Genomic DNA, 14365 nt, shown 5'->3' on the forward strand with positions numbered 1-14365 from the left:
CGTATGGTTGAGCATGGCGTACTTCTTAAAGGAATTTTTATTCAAGTTACGCCGCTTTTTTCTCCGTCCTCAAGGGTAACGATTTCAAATGTGCCGCAGTTTATTCCAAATGATCTATTGGAGCGCGAGTTATTGCGGTTTGGGAAGTTTGCAAGTTCAATTCAGGTTGTCCCGTTGGGTTGTAAACACCCGGCTTTGAAACAGGTTATGACGTTTCGGCGACAGGTGTTTGTTTTTTGACTCACCGGAGCAGACTTTGGAGTTATCGTTTAAAGTCAAGTATGACAATAGACTGTATATGGCTTATGCTAGTACGGGTAGTCAAGGCGCGAGGCGAGGCTCCCAGGTAGTGGAGGAGATGCCCACTACGAGTAATGGGGTTCAGGTGGGGCTAGTTTTCTAGGTAGTGGAGGAGATGCCTGGTAGGAGTGATGGGGTGCAAGTGGGGAGTGTTGAAAGGGATGTGGTAGATGGGAATCAGGGGTCTGTGGCCTCAGTTGAGGAGGAGCAGGAGAAGGATATGGATATCTCTTTTGATATGATAGCAGCTTGTGAGGACTCAATTTACGATCTAGAGGAGGTAAATGGGTTTCTTGATAAAATTTTGGGTATATCTGTCAAATTGGCAGATCATTTTGATGTTGATACATTTGTGAGGTCAGCTGTGATGTTACAGAAGACGGTGGTGTTAGATCAGCTGAGTGAGAAGAAGAGCTTTTGCTTGAGGAAATGTGTTACTGCTGTTGCAGCAGCAAAGGGTGGTGGGAAACGTGGTCAGGTTAAGAGAAAAATAAAACGATGATGATCATGCCTCATAGGGTGTCTTTTTTCTCTTTGGTTTCTCTGTGGTTTCTTCTGCTTTTCCTTTCTCTTTTCTATGTGGTGGTCTAAGGGTAGGTTCTCTCAATATTAATGGGGGAAGGGACAGGAATAAGAGGGCTTGGGTATTAGAAGTAATAAAACAAAAAGGCTTAATGTAGTTTTCCTACAGGAGACACATAGTGATGAGGAAAATGAGGTTGACTGGGGTGGCAATCTTGTTTTCCTCAGGCTTAGGGGTGACTGTGGTATCTTCAACAAAGATTGTCAAGGGACGGGTTTTATTGGTCAAGGCGGATGTTATGTTTTTTAAATAATTTTTTATGTTTATGCTCCTAATGAGGGTACAGAACGTATTGTTGGTTTTGATAAAATAAAGGAAACCTTAAGACAGTGTGACCAAGAGGGGTGTATGGTTTTAGGGGGGGGGACTGGAACTGTTCAGTGGATTTTACTGTTGATCGCACCGTTGAAGAACCTTACCTTACCTGCGGTCAGCCACTTGCCTGATGCTAATATGAAGAATGGCATCAAAGTGGTTATCATCAAACGTTCAACGTTATATAGATTTCTACCACTCTCTATGAAGTAGCACTTTATTGTGATTCTTCTGATAGATTATTCTAGTTCCATGACATCTTGATTCAGATTTCCCATGTATGCATTTGTTCTCCTGTATTCCAATAGCACCAATATATTTGTTACCCCTCACAATGCAATGTGCAGCACAATGGAAAAGTTTGATAGAAAGCGATTTTATAGCCAGATGTATTAATTGATTTATGTGTCTCCTATAACAGTCTATCTTATTCAGTCTGTACTCCACACCTCAAATGCCAGAGTACATATAGACTGGAGTGAAACCCTCCCAAGCATGGGAGGGAAGAGCAGTGTAGCTAAAAATCACTTTTTTATCCCATTCTATGTCACTTTACAGAGTTAAGCTGGCTGTTAAGTGCAAGGAGACAAAGCTCTCCTTCCCAAACCTTTGGGCCGCCTTCTTGCTCCCTTCTCCCCCCCTTCCGTTCTACTCCATCCCTCCCTCCCTCCCTCCAACCCTCCTTCCCTAAATATAAACACCAAAAGCTTCAGTCTGTCCACCTTGGTGCATTAATCTACAGTAGTTGTTGAGGTTCCAAACACGTAATGCTCTCATGATAAGGCAGGCAGGCTGGGTGATAAAGTTATCCAGAGAAACTGTAGCCAGGGACAGCAGGAGGGAGAGCTTTTATTTGTCATTTTTTATTTAGCCTTTATTTAAAAGTCAGTTAAGAACAAATTCTTATTTACAATGACGGCAAAGGAACAGTGGGTTAACTGCCTTGTTCAGGGGCAGAATTACAGATTTTTACATTTTAGCTCAGTGATCTAGCAACCTTTCAGTTACTGGACAAACACACTAACCACTAGGCTACCTGCCACCCCTAGGAAGAAGATGGAGAAAGAGGTATGAGTGAAAAAGAGGGGAAGAGAGGGAAGGCTGTAGGAGAGAGTAAGGGAGAACATACAGTGCCTTCAGAAAGTATTCATACCCCTGGAATTATTCCACATTTTCTTGTGTTACAGGCTGAAATCTACATAGATTTTTTTTTTTTTTATCTCATTTTTTTCTCATCTACACACCATACCCCATAATGATAAAGTAAAAAGCATACTTTTAGAAATATTTGCACATTTATTGAAAATTAAATACAGAAATAGCTCATGTACATACAGTAAGTATTCACACCACTGAGTTAATGCTTTGTAAAAGCACCGTTGGCAGCAATTACAGCTGTGAGTCTTTCTGGGTATTTCCAAAATTCTTCAAGCTCTGTCAAAATGGTTGTTGATCATTGCTTGACAACCATTTTCAGGTCTTGCCATAGATTTTCAAGAAGATTTAAGTCAAAACTGTAACTCGGCCACTCAGGAACATTTGCTGTCTTCTTGGTGAGCAACTCCAGCGTGGATTTGGCCTTCTGTTTAAGGTTATTGTCCTGCTGAAAGATGAATTGATCTCCCATTTTCTGGTTTTCCTCTAGGATTTTGCCAATGATTAGCTCCATTCCATTTCTATGTTTATCCTGAAAAACTCCCCAGTCCTTATCATTTACAAATAGACCCATAACATGATGCAACCACCACTATGCTTGAAAATATGGAGAGTGGTACTCAACAATGTGTTGTTTTGGATTTCCCCCAAACATAAAACGTAGTATTCAGGACAAAAAGTACATTTCTTTGCCACATTTTTGCAGTATTAGTTTAGTGCTTTGTTGCAAACAAAGATTAATTTTAGAATATATTTTATTCTGTACAGGTGTCACGTTCTGATCTTAGTTCTTTTATTTATGTCTTTGCTTTAGTATGGTCAGGGCGTAAGTTGGGTGGGTTGTCTATGTTCCGTTTTCTATGTTGTGTTTGCGTTTGGCCTGGTATGGTTCTCAATCAGAGGCAGGTGTCGTTAGTTGTCTCTGATTGAGAATCATACTTAGGTAGCCTTTTCCCACTTGTGTTTCATGGGTGTTTATTTTCTGTTCTGTGTTTTATTTCACCGTTCAGGACTGTTCATTTGTCGTTTTATTGTTTTTTTGTTTCAGTGTTCACTATTCGTATTAAAAATCAAGATGAACACTTACCACGCTGCACTTTGGTCCTCTCCTTCATATGACGACCATTACAACAGGCTTCCTTTTTTTCACTCTGTCAATTAGGTTAGTATTGTGGAGTAACTACAATGTTGTTGATCCATCTTCAGTTTTATCCTATCACAGCCATTAAACTCTGTAACTATTTAAAGTCACCATTGGCCTCATGGTGAAATCCCTGATTGGTTTCCTTCCTCTCTGGCAACTGAGTTAGGAAGGACGCCTTTATCTTGGTAGTGACTGGGAGTATTTATACACCATCCAAAGTGTAATAAATAACTTCACCATGCTCAAACGGATATTCAATGTCTGTTTGTTTTTTAGCCCTTTGCGAGGCATTAGAAAAACACCTTTGGTCTTAGTCATTGAAAAATCATGTTAAACACTAGTATTGTACTGGGAGTCCATGCAACTTGTTATGTGACTTGTGAAGCACATTTTTACTCCTTAAGTTATTTAGGCTTGCCACAACAAAGGGGTTGAATACTTATTGACTCAAGACATTTCAGCTTTTCATTTTTAAATTATGCCTTACATTTTTTTTAAATTATACAAATTTTGACATTATGGAGTATTTTGTGAAGGCCGGTGACATGTTTTCTTCTTTAATTTAATTCATTTAAAATTCAGGCTGTAGCACAACAAAATGTGGGAAAAAATCAAGGGTGTGAATACTTTCTGAAGCCAATGTACATAGAGATAAATACAAGTGAGAGACAGCGAGGGAAGAGAGAGGGGGTCGGAGAAAGGGAGAGGGGATTACATCTGGCATCTGTGCAAGTGTGTGTGACAGGACAGTACGTACATAAAGGGCCAACCCACATGAAAGAATACTATGGTATTCACTGTAGTGTTTGTGCAGACTTTGCTGTAGTATTCACTGTATTGTTTTTGAGGACTAGAGTCTGCAAAAACACTACAGCAAATACCATAGTATATACTGTAGTGTACTGTAGTATTTATTTATAGCAAAAAATACTGTAGTAACATAAAACTGTAGTATATACTATAATAATTCATGTAGTGTTTTTGCAGATTGCAGTATACTGTAGTTTTTATTGTAGTGTTTTTGTGGACTGTAAGGTATTGTAATATTTGCTGTAGTGTTTTTGCTGACATTGTATGTGTAAACTTGCTCTAATCTCTCTCACACACCAATCTACCCACACACCAATGACACAGACACACAATTGCAGTCACTTACCCATCCTGTCCTTTCCTGCTGTCCCTGCAAGGCAAGCTGACATAGACTTTGTCAGCAGCTCAGAGAAGACTCTCCCTCTCCTTCTATCTCAATATCTCTCTTTCCATCTCTCTCACTCTGTCTAAGCTTAGTTCAGCTCTTTCCCAGATGTCTCCATCCCCCAATGACAAACTGATCTGCAGTTCCCACAAAAAGCTCTGCCGTAGTCTGGCTCTGTTAAAGAAAACAGCTGATGGAGGGTTTTGATTGGAACTGTCATTAGTTCCTAATAAGGAGAATGTATCTCATCTCACTCTGTTTTTTAAAACTTTCCATTCCCTTTATGTCAGGGAGGTTGTTGTGATCTCGGTCAGCATCTATGTACGACTGTCACTTTTTTCATGTCTTGAAACAGCTGACATAACTCATCTCTCTCCCTCAGATCTCTTGCCAAGCAATTTCAGGGGAACTGCCTCCATTTTGTTCTGCAGGCCCCGAATCGAAATTGGTTTGGGTAGAAAAAAATAGCTAGCAAACCCTATTAATTTGTCTTTTGCTGTACCTCCAACTTGTTTCCCCAAGAAAAGACAGGACACAAACTCAAATACGGTACAAGCCACTAATTTGATCTTGGTCAGTTTTTTTCATCAAAAATACTTGATTTGTACGATAAGTCACATATATTATAGACAACAAATAGAAAAGCCACTAATTTGATATGGATTTGTTTTTTTCCTCAAAAAGGCATTTGTCAGAGATAGAGCTGATCTTACACTATGCCAGGATCGCAAAGTCACGTTCTGGCATTGATGTGCCTTTGCCGACGGCAGACTGACATCCTTTTTGCTTGAGAGAGTTCACAGTCATCCCTTCTCTCTACCCCGCGGGTATCAGTGTGTGTTTCCTACTCATGTCGTAGTACTGTAGTAGGGATCAGCTGGATATTTACTATGCTTTCCAGTGATGCTCTGCTTTTTCTCCCATTCTCCTCACATGCGTGTGATTTTGCACATCAAGCCTCGACTGGTAATTGTTCCTAATAATGGTAATGGTAATGAATTGGTCGTCGCTCAAAAGCATATTGAGAAGTGTGCTTCTGTGTGCTAAGAAAGAGAATGAGCTCGTGCAGATTCTTTCAGTGGGATAGGCAAAGAAAGTAAGATTAAATAAAACATTATTATTCTATCAAGCATGTGTGAGCAGTGTGGCTTTATATAATTTTGTATCCCTGGCCATACTATTATAGGGTGATCATCGTGATAATGGTGGTGTTGCTGTTGAAGATGATAATGATGAAGATTATGCTATTCATGACAACAGTACACCTTTATTCTTTGGTTACTGGCCCAATGCTCTTAATCACCAAGCTGTCTTCCACTCTGTAGCAACAGACATATCCGTACTCCATTATTCCATTCCATACAATTATTTTACATTCAAAGCAGCTAACCACACACTGACAAAGACCACAGACAAATTAATAGCAAATAAAATACATTTCTGATACACTCAGCACTTCGCCATGACCATTTACTTTGCCCAGTTCTTTGCCTTTCAGTCTAGCTGTGTACTGTGAATTCACATTATAAAAGGAAGAAAAGAAAACAGAAAAAATTATGAACTCTAAGCCTCGGGTGACAGAGCAGACCGGTACACACAAGACACACTAATGAAATGCTGTCATTGTCTCCCTGTTTGCCTGGATGCCTTCACGGAATAAGCACTTCACGGCAAACGGCTGTGCAGAAAGTCATAATCATACACTCAATCTCGGAGTATATTTGAGACTAACTATGAACCTTGAAACCAATGATAATAGAAAGTCAAGTGGTGATGATGATGACCGTTCTACCTCTCTCCATCTTTCTTTCCTCCTACCCTCATTCCTTGTTCTTTCCTTGCTCATAGGGGCTGGTGGGGGAGAAGTATGGCAGTATCCGCGTTCCAGGGGAAGTGGAAGCTCCAGAGTTTGAGAGGATCCTGGATGCGGCGGTGGAGGCGGGGCTAGACACACACATCCTGGAGGAGTGGTACTGCCGAGACGAGAATGCCGTGCCACCAGCCTACTACCTCAAACCCAAAGCCCAGATGTTGAAGAACTACCAGAACTCAGTAAGATTTGAACCATTCTACCTCAAACCCTGCCACACCAAACTCTACTACTTTAAACCCAAAGCACAAAATACAAAAACTCAGTAAGATGAACCCTGAACCCTTCAGCCTTAAACCAATAGAACGTTATGCCAAGATCCTAACTCAGTTCTTCTGGAATGGTAGTTGAGTGGGCTGTGGCCAGTTTCTCTTGGATCATGGCAAAGACTAAATGAGTAGGTTTCAGTTAGACTTACCCAAGATACTGAAACATCCTTACGGAGAGCCAAAACTTTCTTCAGCATCATATTCACATTGGAATAGAGAACTTTTCTGCTGTGTTTTTGTCTAAGCCAACTGTTATGCTTGAACACATGTCCTTGGGTTCACAGTCACAAAAAGCTTTTTAAAGCAGCAGTAAAATTAGCTAGTAAAAGTAATTTGTCAACAACTCTCAAACCTTCTTTTATACAAAACTTTTAAACTTCAACTTTCTGCCCCCATTAGAGTTTGTTGGCCTCGTGGAAAGTTTATGAGAGCTATAAAGATGTACCCTTTATTGTCTTAAAAGACTCAAAAGCTTGGTAATCTTACTGTGAGTTGGAACTAGCAGTAAACATATCTGCAGATATCCTCCTATACATTTAACTACAGTGCTAGGCAAGTTAGTTTTAAGGTAAGCATATTACATATGCTGTAGTGGCTAGCTAAACATTTGTGTATACCTGTGTAACAGTCACCATGTAACTACAGCTGCTTTGTCTACCTAAATGTTAGTGCCTGTGTCACTGTGTGCTAGGTTAGCATGCTGTGAAATCTAGCTAAACATTAGTGCTTTTGTCACTCAATGCAGCTCTTCCACTTGGATGGAGGTTGGAGGGAAATTAGAAAAACAGCAGGGTTGGCATCCTGGAATCTTCTCTCATGAATATCATTGACTTCCTCTCTCAAGGGATGTCTACTGTAGCTCGAGGGTATTAGACACAAAAACAAACACAGTAGGATCAGCAGGTATAGATTGCATTTCCACTATAGTGTGTCTCTGTGGTCCAGTTCAGCTTATGGAGATAATGCACTATATTGCATCGGTTTGCCTTTGACCTAAACAACTCCAACAGTTTCCACTATTTACCAACTCAACTTTCTTCCTTTTGCCAACTTCTGTAGGTCTCTGGCTTTGTTAAGACTACCATCCAAAACCAACATCAATAGCTTACCAATTGAGATAGCTATGTATTCTTTAATCTACCACATACACTACATAACAAGGAGTATGTGGACACCTGCACGTCGAACATCTCATTCCAAATCTATGGGAATTAATATGGAGTTGGTCCCCCCTTTGCTGCTATAACAGCCTTGACTCTTCTAGGAAGGCATTCCACTATTGCATTCCAACATTGCTGCAGGGACTTGCTTCTATTCAGCCACAAGTGCATTAGTGAGGTCAGGCACTGATGTTGACTTCCCAATTCATCCCAAAGGTGTTCTATGGAGTTGAGGTCAGGGCTCAGTGCAGGCCAGTCAAGTTCTTCCACACCGATCTCAACAAACTGTTTCTGTATGGACTTCACTTTGTGCACGGGGGCATTGCCATGCTGAAACAGGACAGGGCTTGCCCCAAACTTTTGCCACAAAGTTGGAAGCACAGAATCATCTAAAATGTAATTTTTATTTATTTATCTTTATTTAACTAGGCAAGTCAGTTAAGAACAAATTCTTATTTTCAATGACGGCCTAGGAACAGTGGGTTAACTGCCTGTTCAGGGGCAGAACGACAGATTTCGTACCTTGTCAGCTCAGGGGTTTGAACTTGCAACCTTCCGGTTACTAGTCCAACGCTCTAACCACTAGGCTACCCTGCCGTCATTGTATGCTGTAGTGTTAAGATTTCCCTTCACTGGAACTAAGGGGCCTAGCCGAACCACAAAAAACAGCCCCAGACCATGATTCCTCCTCCACCAAACTTTCAGTTCGAACTATGGATTCAGGCAAGTAGCCGTTCTCCTGGCATCTGACAAACCCAGATTCGTCCGTCGGACTGCCAGATGGTGAAGCGAGATTCATCACTCCAGAGAACGCGTTTCCACTGCTTCAGAGTCAGCTAGCTTTACACCACTCCAGCCGACACTTTGCATTGCACATGGTGATATAAGGCTTGTGTGCGGCTGCTAGGCCATGGAAACCCTTTTCATGAAGGTCCCAACGAACAGTTCTTGTTATGAAGTTGCTTTAAGAGGCAGTTTGGAACTCAGTAGTGAATGTGGCAACCGAGGACAGAGGATGTCTATGCGCTTCAGTACACGGCAATCCTGTTCTGTGAGCTTGTGTGGCCTACCACTTCGCAGCTGAGCCGTTTTTGCTCCTAGACGTCTCCAATTCTCAATAACAGCACTTACAGTTGACCGGGGCAGCTCTAACAGGGCCAAAATTTGCCGAACTGTCTTGTTGGAAAGGTGGAAGCTTATTATAGTGTCATGTTGAAAGTCACTGAGCTCTTCAGTAAGGCCATTCTGCTGCCAACGTTTGTCTATAGAGATTGCATGGCTGTGTGTAACGAATCTGGCTGAAATAGCCGAATCCACTAATTTGAAGATGTGTCGATATACTTCTGTATAGTGTATGTTCAAAAAAGCGGAACTGTGGGCCAATTTCAATATTATAAACTCCCTTACTCTCCCTCTCTTCTACAGATGGAGTCGAGTAGTGCAGCCAAGATGAAGAACGACAAGGCGTGGAGGACCGTGTCTGAGGAGATCAAGAGGATCTTCCGTAGGTCTGTCCTGCAGCTCCAGGAGAAGGGCACCATGAAGCCCCCTCAAGCCAAGAAATTCCTCTGCTCTGGTATGTAGGCTACTCCTGTCTTCTTTTCTTTTCCTTCTTCTGTGTTTATTCAATGTTCTTCTTCATCTGTTTTCTTCTTAGCTTTTTTCCTTCTTGTTCTTCTACTAGGGTGTTGTATCTTGTGTTTTTCAGATCTGTGGTGTTCTCTTCTTTACATAATAATGTTTATTGTGCTATACTGTATAACCAATATATGTTTGTTGGGTCCATTAATTGTGCCGAGAACATTTAACTGGGGGAGTAGTTCTCAGGCTTTAGTTAAATCAGTTAAGTAATTATTATGATTCTTTTATGGTAGTAATCAGTTTTCCTCATGAGCCAATGTGAATGTACCATCAGAGCATCTTCGTTTTAAAGAAAAATACAGATAAGCCTTCTCATACAGCCCAGATATAACAATAAACAGATTGATCTAAATATTCATTGTCACCGTCTGTTTACAATTTAAAGCATGTATGGTCTAGAGTGCTCCAAAAGTCTTCCAAATTGGGTCTAATTGGACTAAAAGTCACTATATTTGGGCTAATCTAATAAGCACTGATCTAATTGGGCACTATCATTTTGGGGGGCTCCTGAGTGGGACAGTGGTTTAAGGCATTGCATCTCAGTGCTTGATGCGTCACTACAGACCCTGATTTGATTCCTGGCTGTATCACAACCGGCTGTGATTGGGAGTCCCATAGGGTGGTGCACAATTGGCTCAGCATCTTCCGGCGGGGGTAGGCCGTCATTGTAAATAAGAAATTGTTCTTTAACTGACTTGCCTAGTTAAATAAAACTTACAAATTGAACTTTTAAAAATATCATCCATTCTGAGGATGAGAGAAAAATAAGTATATTCCAGGTATCTGCAAGGTGTTTCTCTGGCATCTCTCTGTAACCTTTTTTGATTGATGTACTGTGCAAGGTTTCTTGAGTTTTGTGGGACATTGGCATCATGGGTTCCCGCTGGGTTTCTTTGTAGGCCAGGCATTTGTACCTAGAGAGAAAGCAGCATGACAGCTCGTGGCAGTCTACTTTTTAATAAATATATGGGGAGTTTCGAAGTTGTTTCTAACTATTTTCCCCTGCTGAGCCATATACGCTGTGGACATTATAAATTCACACAAAGTCATTTCACCAAATCAAATCTTATTTGTCATGAATACAACAGGTGTCGATCTTGCAGTGAAATGCTTACTTACAAGCCCTTAACCAACAATGCTTTAAGAAGTTAAGAAGAAAAACATGCTAAGGAAAAATTGAGAAGAAAAATAAATTATAATAATTAAACAGCAGCAGTAAAATAACAATAGCGGGGCTATATACAGTCGTGGCCGAAAGTTTTGAGATTGACACAAATATTAATTTCCACAAAGTTTGCTGCTTCAGTGTCTTTAGATATTTTTTGTCAGATGTTACTATGGAATACTGAAGTATAATTACAAGCATTTCATAAGTGTCAAAGGCTTTTATTGACAATTAATATGAAGTTGATGCAAAGAGTCAATATTTGCGGTGTTGACACTTCTTTTTCAAGACCTCTGCAATCCGCCCTGGCATGCTGTCAATTAAATTCTGGGCCAAATCCTGACTGATGGAAGCACATTCTTGCATAATCAATGCTTGGAGTTTGTCAGAATTTGTGAGTTTTTGTTTGTCCACCCGCCTCTTGAGGATTGACCACAACTTCTCAATTGGGATTAAGATCTGGGGAGTTCCCTGGCAATGGACCCAAAATATCGATGTTTTGTTCACTGAGGCAATTAGTTATCACTTTTGCCTTATGGCAAGGTGCTCCATCAAGCTGGAAAATGCATTGTTCATCATCAAACTGTTCCTGGATGGTTGGGAGAAGTTGCTCTCGGAAGATGTGTTGGTACCATTCTTTATTCATGGCTGTGTTCTTAGGCAAAATTGTGAGTGAGCCCATTCCCTTGGCTGAGAAGCAACCCCACACATGAATGGTCTCAGGATGCTTTACTGTTGGCATGACACAGGACTGATGGTAAGCGCTCACCTTGTCTTCTCCGGACAAGCTTTTTTCCGGATGCCCCAAACAATTGGAAAGGGGATTCATCAGAGAAAATGACTTTACCCCAGCCCTCAGTAGTCCAATCCCTGTGCCTTTTGCAGAATATCAGTCGGCCCCTGATGTTTTTCCTTGAGAGAATTGGCTTCTTTGCTGCCCTCCTTGACACCAGGCCATCCTCCAAAAGTCTTCACCTCACTGTGTGTGCAGATGCACTCACACCTGCCTGCTTCCATTCCTGAACAAGCTCTGTACTGGTGGTGCCCCGGTCCCGCAGCTGAATCAACTTTAGGAGACGGTCCTGGCACTTGCTGGACTTTCTTGGGTACCCTGAAGCCTTCTTCACAACAACTGAAACACTCTCTTTGAAGTTCTTGATTATCCGATAAATGGTTGATTTAGGTGCAATCTTACTGGCAGCAATATCCTTGCCTGTGAAGCCCCTTTGTGCAAAGCAATGATGATGGCATGTGTTTCCTTGCAGGTAACCATGGTTCACAGAGGAAGAACAATGATTCCAAGCACCACCCTCGTTTTGAAGCTTCCAGTCTGTTTTTTGAACTCAATCAGCTTGACAGAGTGTTCTCCAGCCTTGTCCTCGTCAACACTCTCACCTGTGTTAACGAGAGAATCACTGACATGATGTCAACTGGTGCTTTTGTGGCAGGGCTGAAATACAGTGGAAATGTTTTTTGGGGATTCAGTTATTTGCATGGCAAAAAGGGACACTGCAATTAATTCCAATTCATCCGATCACTCTTCATAACATTCTGGAGTATATGCAAATTGCCATAATACTAACTGAGGCAGCAGACTTTGTGAAAATTAATAGTGTCATTCTCAACTTTTGGCCACGAAGGTACAGGGGGTACCAGTACAGAGTCAATGTGCCAGGGCACTGGTTAGTCGAGGTATTTGAGGTAATTATGTACATGTAGGTAGAGTTAATGTGACCATGCAAAGATAATAAACAGAGAGAAGCAGCAGCATAAAAGAGGGGTCTGGAAAGCCTTTTGATTAGCTGTTCATGAGTCTTATGACTTGGGGGAGGAAGCTGTTTAAGAAGCCTTTTGGATCTAGATTTGGCGCTCCGGTACCGCTTGCCATGCGGTAGCAGAGAGAGCAGTCTACGACTAGGGTGGCTGGAGTCTTTGACCATTTTTTGTGTCTTCCTCTGACACCGCCTGTTATAGAGGTCCTGGATGGCGGGAAGCTTGGCCTCAGTGATGTACTGGACCGTACACACTGCCCTCTGTAGGGCCTTGCGGTCTGGGGTCGAGCAGTTTGCATACCAGGCAGTGATGCTCTCGATGGTGCAGCTGTAGAAGCTTTTGAGGATCTGAGGATCCATGCCAAATCTTTTCAGTCTCCTGAGGGGGATTTGTCGTGCCCTCTTCACGGCTATCTTAGTGTGTTTGGACCATGACAGTTTGTTGGTGATGTGGACATCAAGTAACGTGAAGTTCTCAACCTGCTCCACTGCAGCCCGGTCGATGAGAATGGGGGCATGCTCGGTCCTCCTTTTCCTGCAGACCACAATCATTTAGTTTGTCTTGATCACGTTGAAGGAGAGGTTTTTGTCCTGGCACAACACATCCAGGTCTCTGACCTCCTCCCTATAGGCTGTCTCATCAATGTTGGTGATCGCTGTTGTGTCATTGGCAAACTTGATGATGGTGTTGGATTCGTGCCTGGACATGCAGTCATGAGTGAACAGGGAGTACAGGAGGGACTGAGCACACGCCACAGGGGCCCCACTGTTGAGGATCAGTGTGGCAGATGTGTTGTTACCTACCCTTACCACCTGGGGGTGGCCCATCAGGATGTCCAGGATCCATTTGCAGTGGGAGGTGTTTAGTCCCAGGGACCTTAGCTTAGTGATGAGCTTTGAGGGCACTATGGTGTTGAACGCTGAGCTATAATCAATGAATAGCATTCTCACGTACAGTAGGTGTTCCTTTTGTCCAGGTAGGAAAGGGCAGTGTTGAGTGCAATAGAGATTGCATCATCTGTGGATCTGTATGCATCTGTATGGGCGGTATGCAAATTGGAGTGGGTCTAGGGTTTCTGGGATAATGGTGTTTATGTGAGCCATGACCAGTCTTTCAAAGCACTTCATGTTTACAGACATGAGTGCTACAGGTCAGTAGTCATTTAGGCAGGTTACCTTCGTGTTCTTGGGCACGGGGACTATGGTGGTCAGTTTGATACATGTTGGTATTACAGACTCAGGGACAGGTTGAAAATGTCAGTGAAGACGCTTGCCAGTTGGTCAGCGCATGCTCGGAATACACGTCCTGGTAATCTGTCTGGTCCTGCAGCCTTGTAAATGTTGACCTGTTTAAAGGTCTTACTCACATCGTCTACGGAGAGCGTGATCACACAGTCATCCAGAACAACTGATGCTCTCATGCGTGCTTCAGTGTTACTTGCCTCAAAATGAGCATAGGAGTAATTTAGCTTGTCTGGTAGCCTCGTGTCACTGGTCAGCTCATGGCTGTGCTTCCCTTTGTAGTCTGTAATAGTGTGCAAGCCCTGCCACATCCGACGAGCGTCAGAGCCGGTGTAGTATGATTCAATCTTCGTCCTGTATTGATGCTTTGCCTGTTTGATGGATCGTCGGAGGGCATAACGGGATTTCTTATAAGCTTCCGGGTTAGAGTCCCGCTCCTTTAAAGCGGCAGCTCTACCCTTTAGCTCAGTGTGATGTTGACTGTAAATCCATGGCTTCTGGTTGTGGTATGTACGTACGGTCACTGTGGGGACGGCGTCATCGATGCACTTATT

General features: G+C 42.3%; 1 protein-coding gene across 1 annotated transcript in view; it reads left to right on the plus strand.

Annotated features, from left to right (window-relative positions):
* LOC112261057 (NACHT and WD repeat domain-containing protein 2) overlaps positions 1-14365 on the plus strand; it is an 83370-nt gene that overhangs the window by 56070 nt on the left and 12935 nt on the right. Inside the window, exons 4-5 of the mRNA XM_024436410.1 lie at positions 6541-6744; positions 9417-9567. Of these exons, the coding sequence (XP_024292178.1) occupies positions 6541-6744; positions 9417-9567 (355 nt within the window). The remainder of the gene's footprint in view (positions 1-6540; positions 6745-9416; positions 9568-14365) is intronic.

This window comes from Oncorhynchus tshawytscha, linkage group LG10 (genome assembly GCF_018296145.1).
Source record: "Oncorhynchus tshawytscha isolate Ot180627B linkage group LG10, Otsh_v2.0, whole genome shotgun sequence".
Lineage (NCBI taxonomy): Eukaryota > Metazoa > Chordata > Actinopteri > Salmoniformes > Salmonidae > Oncorhynchus > Oncorhynchus tshawytscha.